Source organism: Triticum aestivum, chromosome 3A, assembly GCF_018294505.1.
Source record: "Triticum aestivum cultivar Chinese Spring chromosome 3A, IWGSC CS RefSeq v2.1, whole genome shotgun sequence".
Lineage (NCBI taxonomy): Eukaryota > Viridiplantae > Streptophyta > Magnoliopsida > Poales > Poaceae > Triticum > Triticum aestivum.
This window is the reverse complement of record NC_057800.1, coordinates 733,299,710-733,313,157: the sequence shown is the minus strand read 5'-3', so window position 1 is coordinate 733,313,157 and position 13,448 is coordinate 733,299,710. Positions and strand designations below refer to the sequence as shown.

The following is a 13,448-nucleotide window of genomic DNA, read 5'->3' as shown; positions in this document are numbered from 1 at the left end:
TGGCACTGCCGCCTTGGTCACATAGGTGTCAAACGCATGAAGAAGCTCCATGCAGATGGACTTTTAGAGTCTCTTGATTCTGAATCATTTAACACATGGGAACCATGCCTCATGGGTAAAATGACCAAGACTCCGTTCTCAGGAACAATGGAGCGAGCAACCAACTTATTGGAAATCAAACATACTGATGTGTGCGGTCCAATGAGCGTTGAGGCTCGTGGTGGCTATCATTATGTTCTCACCCTCACTGATGACTTGAGTAGATATGGGTATGTCTACTTGATGAAACACAAGTCTGAAACCTTTGAAAAGTTCAAGGAATTTCAGAGTGAGGTTGAGAATCAACGTGACAGAAAAATCAAGTTTTTGCGATCAGATCGTGGAGGAGAATACTTGAGTCACGAATTTGGCACACACTTAAGAAAATGTGGAATAGTTTCACAACTCACGCCGCCTGGAACACCTCAGCATAATGGTGTGTCCGAACGTCGTAATCGCACTCTATTAGATATGGTGCGATCTATGATGTCTCTTACCGATTTACCGCTATCTTTTTGGGGCTATGGTTTAGAGACTGCCGCATTCACTTTAAATAGGGCTCCGTCGAAATCCGTTGAGACAACACCGTATGAATTATGGTTTGGGAACAAACCTAAGCTGTCGTTTCTAAAAGTTTGGGGATGCGATGCTTATGTCAAGAAACTACAACCTGAAAAGCTCGAACCCAAGTCGGAAAAATGCGTCCTCATAGGATACCCTAAAGAAACTATTGGGTATACCTTCTACCTCAGATCCGAAGGCAAGATCTTTGTTGCCAAGAATGGATCCTTTCTAGATAAGGAGTTTCTCTCGAAAGAAGTAAGTGGGAAGAAAGTAGAACTTGATGAAGTATTACCTCTTGAACCGGAAAATGGCGCAACTCAAGAAAATGTTCCTGAGGTGCCTGCACCAACTAGAGAGGAAGTTAATGATGATGATCAAGATACTTCTGATCAAGCTCCTACTGAAATTCGAAGGTCCACAAGGACACGTTCAACACCAGAGTGGTACGGCAACCCTGTCTTGGAAATCATGTTGTTAGACAACGGTGAACCTTCGAACTATGAAGAAGCGATGGCGGGCCCGGATTCCGACAAATGGCTAGAAGCCATGAAATCCGAGATAGGATCCATGTATGAAAACGAAGTATGGACTTTGACTGACTTGCCCAATGATCGGCGAGCCATAGAAAATAAATGGATCTTTAAGAAGAAGATAGACGCGGATGGTAATGTGACCATCCATAAAGCTCGGCTTGTTGCTAAGGGTTATCGACAAGTTCAAGGGGTTGACTACGATGAGACTTTCTCATCGGTAGCGAAGCTGAAGTCCGTCCGAATTATGTTAGCAATTGCCGCATACTATGATTATGAGGTATGGCAAATGGACGTCAAAACGGCATTCCTTAATGGTTTCCTTAAGGAAGAATTGTATATGATGCAACTGGAAGGTTTTGTCGATCCTAAGAATGCTGACAAGGTGTGCAAGCTCCAACGCTCGATTTATGGGCTGGTGCAAGCATCTCGGAGTTGGAACATTCGCTTTGATGAGATGATCAAACCGTTTGGGTTTACGCAGACTTATGGAGAAGCCTGCGTTTACAAGAAAGTGAGTGGGAGCTCTGTATCATTTCTCATATTATATGTAGATGACATACTTTTGATGGGAAATGATATAGAACTCTTGGACAGCATTAAGGCCTACTTGAATAAGAGTTTTTCAATGAAGGACGTTGGAGAAGCTGCTTATATATTAGGCATCAAGATCTATAGAGATAGATCAAGACGCCTCATAGGTCTTTCACAAAGCACATACCTTGATAAGATATTGAAGAAGTTCAATATGGATTAGTCTAAGAAGGGGTTCTTGCCTGTGTTGCAAGGTGTGAAAATGAGCTCAGCTCAATGTCCGACCACAGCAGAAGATATAGAAGAGATGAGTCTCATCCCCTATGCCTCAGCCATAGGTTCTATCATGTATGCCATGCTGTGTACCAGACCTGATGTAAACCTTGCCGTAAGTTTGGTAGGAAGGTACCAAAGTAATCCCGGCAAGGAACACTAGACAGCGGTCAAGAATATCCTGAAGTACCTGAAAAGGACTAAGGAAATGTTTCTCGTTTATGGAGGTGATGAAGAGCTCGTCGTAAAAGGTTACGTCGACGCTAGCTTTGACACAGATCTGGATGACTCTAAGTCACAAACCAGATACATGTATATTTTGAATGGTGGGGCAGTAAGCTGGTGCAGTTGCAAGCAGAGCGTCGTGGCGGGATCTACATGTGAAGCGGAGTACATGGCAGCCTCGGAGGCAGCGCATGAAGCAATTTGGGTGAAGGCGTTCATCACCGACCTAGGAGTCATACCCAATGCGTCGGGGCCAATCAAACTCTTCTGTGACAACACTGGAGCTATTGCACTTACCAAGGAGCCCAGGTTTCACAAGAAGACCAGGCACATCAAGCGTCGCTTCAACTCTATTCGTGAAAATGTTCAAGATGGAGACATTGATATTTGTAAAGTACATACGGACCTGAATGTAGCAGATCCGTTGACTAAACCTCTCCCTAGAGCAAAACATGATCAACACCAGAATTCCATGGGTGTTCGATTCATCACAATGTAACTAGATTATTGACTCTAGTGCAAGTGGGAGACTGTTGGAAATATGCCCTAGAGGCAATAATAAAAGCATTATTATTATATTTCCTTGTTCATGATAATTGTCTTTATTCATGCTATAATTGTGTTATCCGGAAATCGTAATACATATGTGAATAATAGACACCAACATGTCCCTAGTAAGCCTCTAGTTGACTAGCTCGTTGATCAACAGATAGTCGTGGTTTCCTGACTATGGACATTGGATGTCATTGATAACGAGATCACATCATTAGGAGAATGATGTGATGGACAAGACCCAATCCTAAGCATAGCATAAGATCGTATAGTTCATTTGCTAGAGTTTTTCCAATGTCAAGTATCCTTTCCTTAGACCATGAGATCGTGTAACTCCCGGATACCGTAGGAGTGCTTTGGGTGTACCAAACATCACAACATAACTGGGTGACTATAAAGGTATGCTACGGTTATCTCCGAAAGTGTTTGTTGGGTTGACACGGATCAAGACTGGGATTTGTCACTCCATATGACGGAGAGGTATCACTGGGCCCACTCGGTAATGCATCATCATTATGAGCTCAAAGTGACCAAGTGTCTGGTCACGGGATCATGCATTACGGTACGAGTAAAGTGACTTATCGGTAACGAGATTGAACAAGGTATTGGGATACCGACGATCGAATCTCGGGCAAGTAACATACCGATTGACAAAGGGAATTGAATACGGGGTTGCTTGAATCCTCGACATCGTGGTTCATCCGATGAGATCATCGAGGAGCATGTGGGAGCCAACATGGGTATCCAGATCCCGCTGTTGGTTATTGACCGGAGAGTTGTCTCGGTCATGTCTACATGTCTCCCGAACCCGTAGGGTCTACACACTTAAGGTTCGGTGATGCTAGGGTTGTAAAGATATGTATATGCAGTAACCCGAATGTTGTTCGAAGTCCCGGATGAGATCCCGGATGTCACGAGGAGTTTCGGAATGGTCCGGAGGTAAAGAATTATATATAGGAAGTGCTGTTTCGGCCATCGGGACAAGTTTCGGGGTCACCGGTATTGTACCGGGACGACCGGAAGGGTCCCGAGGGTCCACCGGGTGGGACCACCCATCCCGGAGGGCCCCATGGGCCAAAGTGGGGAGGGGAACCAGCCCATAGTGGGCTGGTGCGCCCCCCTAGGCCCACCCCATGCGCCTAGGGTTGGAACCCTAGGGGTGGGGGGGTGCCCCACCTTGCCTTGGGGGCTACTCCAGCCCTGGCCGCTGCCCTCCCTAGGAGATCCCATCTCCTGGGGCCGGCGCCCCCCCTAGGGGAGCCTATATAAAGGGGGGGGAGGGAGGGGGCAGCAATACCTTGAGTCTTGGCGCCTCCCTCTCCCCTGCTATACCCCTCTCTCTCGCAGTATACGGCGAAGCCCTGCTGCTGTGACGCCCTGCATCCACCACCACGCCGTCGTGCTGCTGGATCTTCATCAACCTCTCCTTCCCCCTTGCTGGATCAAGAAGGAGGAGACGTTACGCTGACCGTACGTGTGTTGAACGCGGAGGTGCCGTCCGTTCGGCGCTAGGATCTCCGGTGATCTGGATCACGTCGAGTACGACTTCCTCATCCCCAATTCTTGAACGCTTCCGCGCGTGATCTACAAAGGTATGTAGATGCAATCCAATCATTCGTTGCTAGATGAACTCATAGATGGATCTTGGTGAAACTGTAGGAATTTTTTTTGATTTCTGCAACGTTCCCCATCACTGTGTTCATCTCCTGTGTTACCTTGTGTGGTACATGCAAGAGGACTTGATCAAATCTGTGGACCCCTTCTGCTGGCGAATATAGGCTCTTATAGAATTCGGTGACCATTTGTTTTAATACTGCTGGATCATCTACCCAAACTCCGAGGGCATTAGAGAGAGCGCGAGTCATATTTTTCTTTCGCCTCAAGCTCGCCCTCATATGGAAGAACCTTGTGTTTCTACCCGCCGCCGAGAGCCAATCTAGCCTAGATCGTTGCCTCCACATAATCTCTTCATGGTGATAAAGTTTCACTAGGTTCTCATTGATTTTGATCTCTGCATGAGTAGGGGAGGTTCTTGCAGGAACATTGCGCAAGTTCTCCAATTCCCCCTTGTGCTATTTTATATCATTTCGGAGGCTGCCAGAGGTGTCCAAATTCCACCCCGAAAGGATTTTCGAGAGCGCCAAAAGCCTCCCGCGAAGGCCATTTGCAGTGTTCGGGTTGTACTTCATTCCATCATGTAGTAACCGTCTCAATCCAAGTTTTGTGAGATTCCCACATGACCTCGTATCGAAAATTACCATTCGGATGTACTTGCGCCTCCTCTAGCTCAAGTAGAATTGGCGCATGGTCAGACGCCGCCACCGTCAAGTGTGTTAGGTGTTCCATAGGGTATCTAGTGACCCAATCCGCGTTTGTGAGGGCTCTGTCCGGCCTCAGCAAAGTGTAGGAGCCCCCCGCCACTTTTTTCTCAGAAGTCCAAAAACGGCCTTGATAGCCTAAATCGAACAACATGCAAACATCAACCGCATCTTTGAATCGTTGGATTTGAGCATTACTGTGATTAGCAACTCCAACGTGTTCTTCTGGGCGTAGCACTTCATTAAAATCCCCCAAGCATACCCACGAGAGAGGACTCAAAGTAGCTATCCTCCTCGAAGGATCCCATGTTTGGTGTCAAAGGTTTGTTTGAGCTTCACCATATACACAGGTTAATCTCCATGGATCATGACCTCCCTCTTCTATCTTTGCATCTATATGACAAGCCGAATCACCCAAGATCTCAACTAGGATTGAATTATTCCAAAAAAAAACAACAAAGCCACCACCTCTACCTTGACTATCTATTGCATAACTTCTATCATATCCCAAAGTACTAGCTAGTGCTTATACATGTGTTCCACTAATCCGTGTTTGAACAATGCAGAACACGGTAGGGGCAAACTTCCTCGCGATATCGCAAAGTTCCCGAACTGCCGCAGCTTTGCCTACACCGCGGCAGTGCCAACAGAAATAACTAATTGTGCTCGGCGGCGCCCATCCAGAGGGCCCGCCAAAATGTTTTTGCTGCCAAGGTTGTGCCATCTTTACCGTCTTGACCCGTCCTTGTTCTCTTGGGATTTCTCTTCAGAGGGGGACTCATAACTGTAGCTCCAGCTGGAACAATCGCTAGCAGATTTCCTGTCAAGTCAGCCCCGCTCGGTGTCGAGCCATCATTGTTTGATCGAGACCACAAGGCGTCTCTTCTAGGAGGTGGGATCATGACAGGGGCTCCCTGTGTGATTAACGCTAGCTGATTGCCCTCTAGTTCTTCAGCATTTTTTCGGTGCTCACGCTAGTTATCACTGCATCCATCCCTTCCCCGTGGAGCCCAAACTCCACCATCATCGTCTCGTGTAGACCGGCTGCTGATCCCACACCGGACAGTGCCTTCGTTGACCCTACCAGTGAAATCTTGAACCCTAACCCGATTGAGATAGAATCGGGTGTTCTAGGAACCCTAGCTCCCCTTTCACACACCAACGATTCGATCGGGTGCAGGGAGTGATCCGGGATCACCCCGAGACAGCCCCGAGCGAACCAGCGGACGGATCGGGGGAGGGAAGGTAAAGCCTCGACAGTGGTGAGAATTGCCGCCTGGAGAAACATAACCCTGGTTAGAGGGAAGGTACATTCATGCCTGGTCTGTAGCTATGAGTACTTTTTTTTGATTAAAACGAGTACTTTTTGTTTAAAAACCTCAAGGAACACCGGAAGAAAATTTGGGCCTGCTTTCATTTAGGCCCAGCCCGGGTAAGGATTGAACCGTCCCAAGAGGACAAAGGTCACTAGCGTCCGAACCCTGTGATCGCCGATCAGATGCTGACGCCGCAGAAGAGGCGCCGCCGCCGCAGGAGGTCTCCTCGCGAAGGACCGTCCCGCCGGCGCCGCGGTGAAGAAGGCGCATCGTTGTCTGGATCCCTTGTCGAATTGGACATCAGCAGCACGACATCCAGCGCACCGCCGGCCCGCCAGTCCAGGTACCATGAGATCCTCGCCTCGCGCCTCGCCGGATTGCACTTACAAGCGGGCGTCGCTGTCGACAGCCCAAATCTTCCTTCCGATGAAATTGTCCAAGTCCTCGCTCGTTCTAATTTCTATGATGATGAGCTGCGGGCTGCCCTAGTAGAATATCAAGCCCACAAGTTCTTGAGCGAACCCCACGGACCAGATGTTGGAGGTACATACTTTGGAGAGGACTCGGGCGATGATATCACTGCGGAGGAATTTGCCAAGTACTCTGGACAACTAAAGACTCGCAGACCGGCTGAAATTGACACTAAGACTGGACTGGATCAAGAGCAGTTGGACAGCCTCCTCGCCAAGTATAAACGTTATCGCTTCAAAGCTTACCTGGTTAGTTCCATATCACCTCAGACCTATCTGTCTATCGCGATCAAGCATATACGCCCGTCTTATGTACCTTATTCGTCTGTAAAACTTTGTAGCTTCTGTTAGGAAAGCCTGTCGACGAGCTAGAAGAAGCTGCATTGGAATGCAAGTACCCTATGGAGCTTGGCTTGGAGAATGAGTTCTTCTCTCCTTACCTTCATGATAGTGCCTTTGGCTGGTATTTCGACCACGACCTCTGTTTACTTGCAAACTTGAGCGACTACCAGCGGCTAGTCCTTCCTAACTCTGTAAGTATATGTGTATTCACAACTTTGAGTTGAGTGATTCAGATACACTTAATCTGTGCTCATGCGGCCAGTAAGCAATTTCTTCTTCTCTTCTTACCTTTGAATGGGTGACCACAAATATTTCTCTGACAGCTTGGATAGTTAATGATTCATGACTGCAATTTCTCATTGTTTTTATAGCTTGGCTTTGTGGGAGTAACCTCTTTGTTCCTGGGGCCTGCCTGAGGTTCTTGCCGAAATGCAAAAATAAAATTATGAACGTCACATCTTCTGGAGATTAAACAGAGTTGAAAATATGTGTGTTTGCAATAAATTATCAAATATCTCATAAACTGTGCACGTTAGAAGAAAAAGACAGAAGTATTATAACCTTTTTCTTAGAGAAAAGGCACCGGCCGAGCCCGAAAAGAGCTCGAACCTAGCCCTACTTTGAATTAACAAAGCCATCAACCGGCCAGGATTACAAGGGCACCACATTACAGGGGAATCGAAGGCAGAACAAAGCCGAAAGAAAGATACATGGCACAAGGCAGAACAACACAACGGCAGCACCATAGAGCCAACACACCAAGCAGCGATGTCGACGACCAACACTACGCCCGCACCAACTACCCAACTAAGGACACAGAAGGAGGGCACCACCGTGCAAGTATCGAGCGCCGACTGCATCCGCAGGCCAAACTTGGGCAACACTTGAGTTGTCTCCCGCGTCACAAAGGGCCACAACTTTTTCACCAAGGCTCGATGGGTGCCGCACCAGCGACCGGCAGAGTGGATCCCACAAGAACCCAACACAAGGTGACCAAGCTGACATAGGAGAAGCAGGACGAGCATACCCAGGAACACGAATGACCAACCAAGCGAGCACCACCATCGGCAGTGGCAGAATGAAGCACCAGACGCGAGCTGTTGAATGAAGGCGCAACACCACAAAGAAGACCAAAGAGGGCATCAAATTGTAATGGGTGAAGCCGAGCAGGATGCATCAAGAAGGCTAGACCACCATGCACTGCCACCACACCACCATCATCCCCGCCACCAAGAGCAGTTCCCGGCCGCTGCCTTCAAGAAGGAGCACGACAACAGGGTGTCATCGACGCCCATAACAGGGGAACACCAGCCTTCGCCATAGCTCTGGGGGGAGGCAGGAGGGAGAGGGCCCACCCCAAAGCCTCCAGGAAGGGAATCGGAGCCAAAGGCATCGACTTTGAGGAGGAGGCCATGCCGGTTAGGTGTTTCCCCCAGAACCTCGCCCACTCTCCAGATCTGCCAGGCCGGCTCCGAGGGACGACACCAGGGGCCGGTGTCGGCATGGATCGGGGCTGATCGAAACGGGGCGGAGCTTCTTCATGGAGCAACGGCATGCTGCTAGGAGCCTCCGCCACACATTCGCCCGCAACCTCCATGCCACCCACGCGATCATGGGATGCTGCCCACCAGTGCAGCCCGCCGCATGAGCCGCACCGCGCCCACCGGTCGGGGCCGCCGCCCCAGCGAGCCGAGGCCCTCCAACCAAGAGGAGGCGCTAGATCCCCGCCAGGGCCGCCACCACCATCATCGGGGCCGCGCCCCTCAGGCCGTGGCGGGGGGAAGGGAGAGGGAGGGGGAATGCGGAGGTGACCGGGGGGTGGGGGAGGGGGGCTCGCTTAAGAAACTTCTTCCCTGAGAGTTTATTATGCTGATGCATTTTTTGCATAGAGCAAGTCCTAAAAAAATCACAAGCGGTCCACATGCAGACAACTCCCAAATACGAGTACCATACTTTTTTTATATGTGTAAACAGTTTTTTGCCTGATATGCCGAGGCCCCATATATTTTACATGTTACAATACTGTTTTTTTTGGAATTTTTTGAAGTGCGAAAGTACAGTAACCAATAATAGTCACACACATATTAAGAGCATTCCATGCCTTTATACCCAGTGCTTGTTATTCTTAGGACAGCTGTGATATGCTGCTTCCCTTCCTTTATGGTGCAGGGTGGGAATGAGTATGAATATGACAGATGGAGTCAGTACAAAGCGTTTTATAACACCCCTGATGCTGATAGAGAGTATGTGCTGTACTGGGAAAAGATGGTCAAGGAAATGAAGGTATTCATGGTGCAATGATCAGCCAGTCCAAGTTTAAAACTTGGGACAATTGCATTTTTACCCCTAGTTGGTTCCTACCCATGGGTTTTGCCCTTACTTTTCGAGCTTGCTTAGTTTTGCCCTTACTTTTTCCGTAAAGGTCCCTCGAATGCCCTTTGACCGTTTGACCAAAACTTTGAAAAATCATAACTAATTCATATGAACTCATAAAATGCAAATAAGATATCAAAATGTTCACATAAACATTACCTTTATGTGCATATCATTTGCATTCAGGACAAAACCACCCTTTAAACTACCTGAGGTAATTAATGTTATTAACATTATTAAAAATAAAAAGGTATACACAATTTTTTTTCATGAATAAAAATTACATGCAAATGTCGGTGATGTTTTCTGAACATCCAGATATCTTATTTACATTTTTCTGAGCTTGTATCATCTTGTTAAGAATGTTCTAACGACTTTGACCATTATTTGGAAACTTCATAACAAGTTCATACAAACTCAGAAAAATGCAAATAGGATATCGGGATGTTCAGAAAACACCACCTACATTTGCATGTAATTTTTATTCATGAAGAAAATATTGTTTATACCTTTTTATTTTTAATAATGTTAATAACATTAATTACCTCAGGTAGTTTAAAGGGTGCTTTTGTCCTGAATGCAAATGATATGCACATAAAGGTAATGTTTATCTGAACATTTTGATATCTTATTTGCATTTTTCTGAGTTCATATGAATTAGTTATGTTTTTTCAAAGTTTTTGTCAAACGGTCAAAGGGCATTTGAGGGACCTTGATGGAAAAAATAAGGGCAAAACTGAGCAAGCTCGAAAAGTAAGGGCAAAACCCGTGGGTAGGAACTAACTAGGGGTAAAAATGCAATTGTCCCTTAAAACTTTGTTCAGTAAAAAAGAAATTGGACTAACAACCTTCTGTTCTTAACAGTGGCTTGAAAATCATGTGCTTAAAGATTTTCTGGAGGTACGCCTATATGACCTCTCAAAACCATGGAATGACAACTGATCTTGCATACGCATTGTAGCATCACAATAACTTCTCTGTTCTACTATTTAGTGGGAGCCAATGCGCCGTAAAGGTTTGTACCAATCAATTAAGATTGCCAATGGGTTCACCAACATTCATTTGGGTCTAGCATGTCATGGTTTCGAGGTATGATTCCTTTGTCGCTTGCTCATTTAGATGGTCAGCTCTAGTTATGATTATATCTAACAATCGCAATCTTTCGATTAAATTTAGGAGTATGTATTGAGGACTCGCCTTAATCGTCTGTTTGTCGAAGGTCTTGACCGTGCCTTTCTTGAGATTTGGAAGCGGGTCAATGAGGGTCAGGTCAGCATTGTACATCAGAACTAACAACAGTTTATGATTATTGATCGGGTTTGTCAATGCTTTCTAACCCTGTATATGCTTGGTGATGGTGTTGTCTTCTTTGTTGGAAAACTTGTAGATGTGTTTCAGAGATGCTCTGCAGGATGTTTACAATGAGAATCTGGTTCCATTGCGCCAACATACTTTGAAGGCTGAGCTGGAGTGGCCCGGCGGTTTTTTGCAACTGGAGCGACAAGTAGGTTAATTTTTTTTGGTTTTTCATAGGAGTTCTGTATGTGTTTTCGTTGATTAGTTATTAGTATCTCTTCTGATGCAAATGCTTTAATCATCTTTCCTTGCAGTTCCGCCGGTGCACAGAAGGCATTAGTAAGGAAGTAAGTATATCTATAGTATGGTGTGCTCTAGCATCCATTGGAATGTGTTACTATATAGTACAATCATCGTCATGATGTCTCTCCTTGGTGTATGTATAATATATAGCTTCCAGATCAAAGAGTCCAAGAGTTGATTGCGCAGGAAATTAACTACAAGGTAGGTTGTAGATATTGGTGGGCAAAAAATATTGTTTCCCCTTGCAGGTTTTGTATGTGATAATAGCTCATTCTTTTCCAATTTCAGCGTGCGTTGCCAAAGACGTATGCACAGTACGCCAGGAAGAAGCTCCAGGTTGCACAAGTCTTGGGAATCATTCCCAGGGCCGAGATACCAGCGTAGCTAGCTGTGTTCGTTTGTTGCTGGCGACCGTGGTGATCTCTTGGCATTAGATGCCCATGTACATGTGGGCTTGTAAATATGACGTACGTACCCTTTGAGCAAATTGTTCATCTGTTACCCAGCTTATTAAAATGCGCCTCGAGTACTATGGAATTGTGGGATGGGATCTTTATTGTCTCCCGGCCGAAAGAACTCTCATTAGCCACCGCTCCTCTATTTTCCAATACCAATGACGATCCCCAGAGTCCACTGAGAGGTGAGAGCTCAATACCCTCGTAGCCTGCATGATGATGAGAGAACACCTAAAAAGCAATTGTGCCATGCGCCTCCTCCACCCTGACTTGCTCGCCATCTCCCTGGTCGCCGCCCTGCCTCTGCACAGCTCGCGGTCGCCCCTGGGCACTGGCCACCTCCTTCCTACCTCCTCCCTGAACAGAAATTGTGCCACTATTTTTGTTTTTCTTTCTTTTGTCTGAAATGACAAGCTAAAAAGCATTTACCATTGTTTTGTGCTTTTGTGCAAAATGCCATGCTTAAAATCATTAATTGTTCCTGATGAAAATCAGGAGTGTTACTGCCTGCGGATCGCCTTTAGCCACAACCCCTTCAGCCGGTTTTAGCTTTGGACGCCACCCACCCCGAGAGCTTGGCCACCGGTGCTGATCCCGCTCCCCTGCCGGAGCTCTTGATCGGTTTTGTCCGCATCCTACTGGACGAGCCAGCACCCATGTCACCAGCGGTGTCATTGCCTACTGCGCTGCGCCACATCAACCACTCCCCCAACAGCGACTCCACACCAATGTTGCATCACCTTCTCACCTATGCCCGTAGTGGTCCCGGACGCAGGGTCGCCCATGTTTCGGCTCCCTCCATCATGCTCTGCATCCCCACTGTGCCATGGTCCTGCCATGACTCCCGGCATCTTCACCACCCCAAGGTCTTCTCCATCATGTTAGCTGCTTCGCTCTCGTCCAACTAACACTGCCATGCTTGACACCCACGAGTTCATCTGCCACCTCTTCGATTCTCGCATCGACTCCAACATATTCCACTTCCTTGCGGCGTTTGGATGCTCTCCTCGTGGTCAATGACGAGGCTTGCCGCGATGCTGTGATGGCCTTCTTCCCCATGGGTTTCCTGGGCATCCATGTCGAACTCATCAAGTCTGAGGACACCAACAACCGCGCCACCACGACATACGATCGCCTCATCGAGATCGACGCGTCAGGCTACCTGCTTGAGGTGTGGCATCATTAGGGGGCCAACTTTGTCTTCGGGCTTCTTGTCCTCCTTTGTTCTGTCGACCGCCGATGCCTGCACCCGGGAGACTTCACCACCATGTGCACCTTAGTTCAAGTCGAGGTGCATGTTGCCTTCCCCAACCGCTACATCCTTCGCCTACCCCCTACACAGGTCGTCAATGTGCACTTCTCCATCATCAGAACCTGGGTGGTCATGGACGGTCAAACCATCCCGCTCGATAGCTTCCATGACTTCGACGACGCTAGCCACCTCGTGCACACCCACATCGTTTGGCGTGGCTGCATGGCTGCCCCGTGCCCCTGCCATGGCATCAATCACGACAATGACAACATGCTGCCGCCCTCCCCTTGTGCTATGGCGCCCATCCCCGCGAGCTCGTAGATGTTGATTTCCTACCGCCTCTTGGCCACTTCTATTTTCTGGGCTTTTTTTGCCACTACTCTTTTATGACGTGGCCTGTTAGACCCACACCAGCACTTGTCCACTACTTTCACTACCTCACTCAGTAAGAAAACCTAGCCACATTTGGCTTCACTATCTTTTTCATGCTCTCCCTTGACCAGTCGCCGCCTACGGACCTCATAGCTCGTTGCCGCTGGAGAGGGTCTACTCAACAGCGAGGTTCGATCCCCTCACCTCACGCCTCCCTCGTCCGTGGCTGCCATG

The 13,448-nt window shown here is 47.7% G+C and overlaps 1 protein-coding gene across 1 annotated transcript; it reads left to right on the top strand.

Annotated features, from left to right (window-relative positions):
* The first annotated feature begins 6,504 nt into the window (after positions 1-6,504).
* Positions 6,505-11,627, top strand: LOC123059552 (uncharacterized). Its single transcript, XM_044482095.1, has 10 exons — positions 6,505-7,070; positions 7,163-7,354; positions 9,333-9,446; positions 10,401-10,436; positions 10,530-10,625; positions 10,713-10,805; positions 10,924-11,040; positions 11,147-11,179; positions 11,286-11,336; positions 11,424-11,627. The coding sequence occupies exons 1-10, from the start codon at positions 6,534-6,536 to the stop codon at positions 11,517-11,519; spliced, it is 1,365 nt and encodes a 454-aa protein (XP_044338030.1). The 5' UTR covers positions 6,505-6,533; the 3' UTR covers positions 11,520-11,627.
* The last annotated feature ends 1,821 nt before the right edge of the window (positions 11,628-13,448 follow it).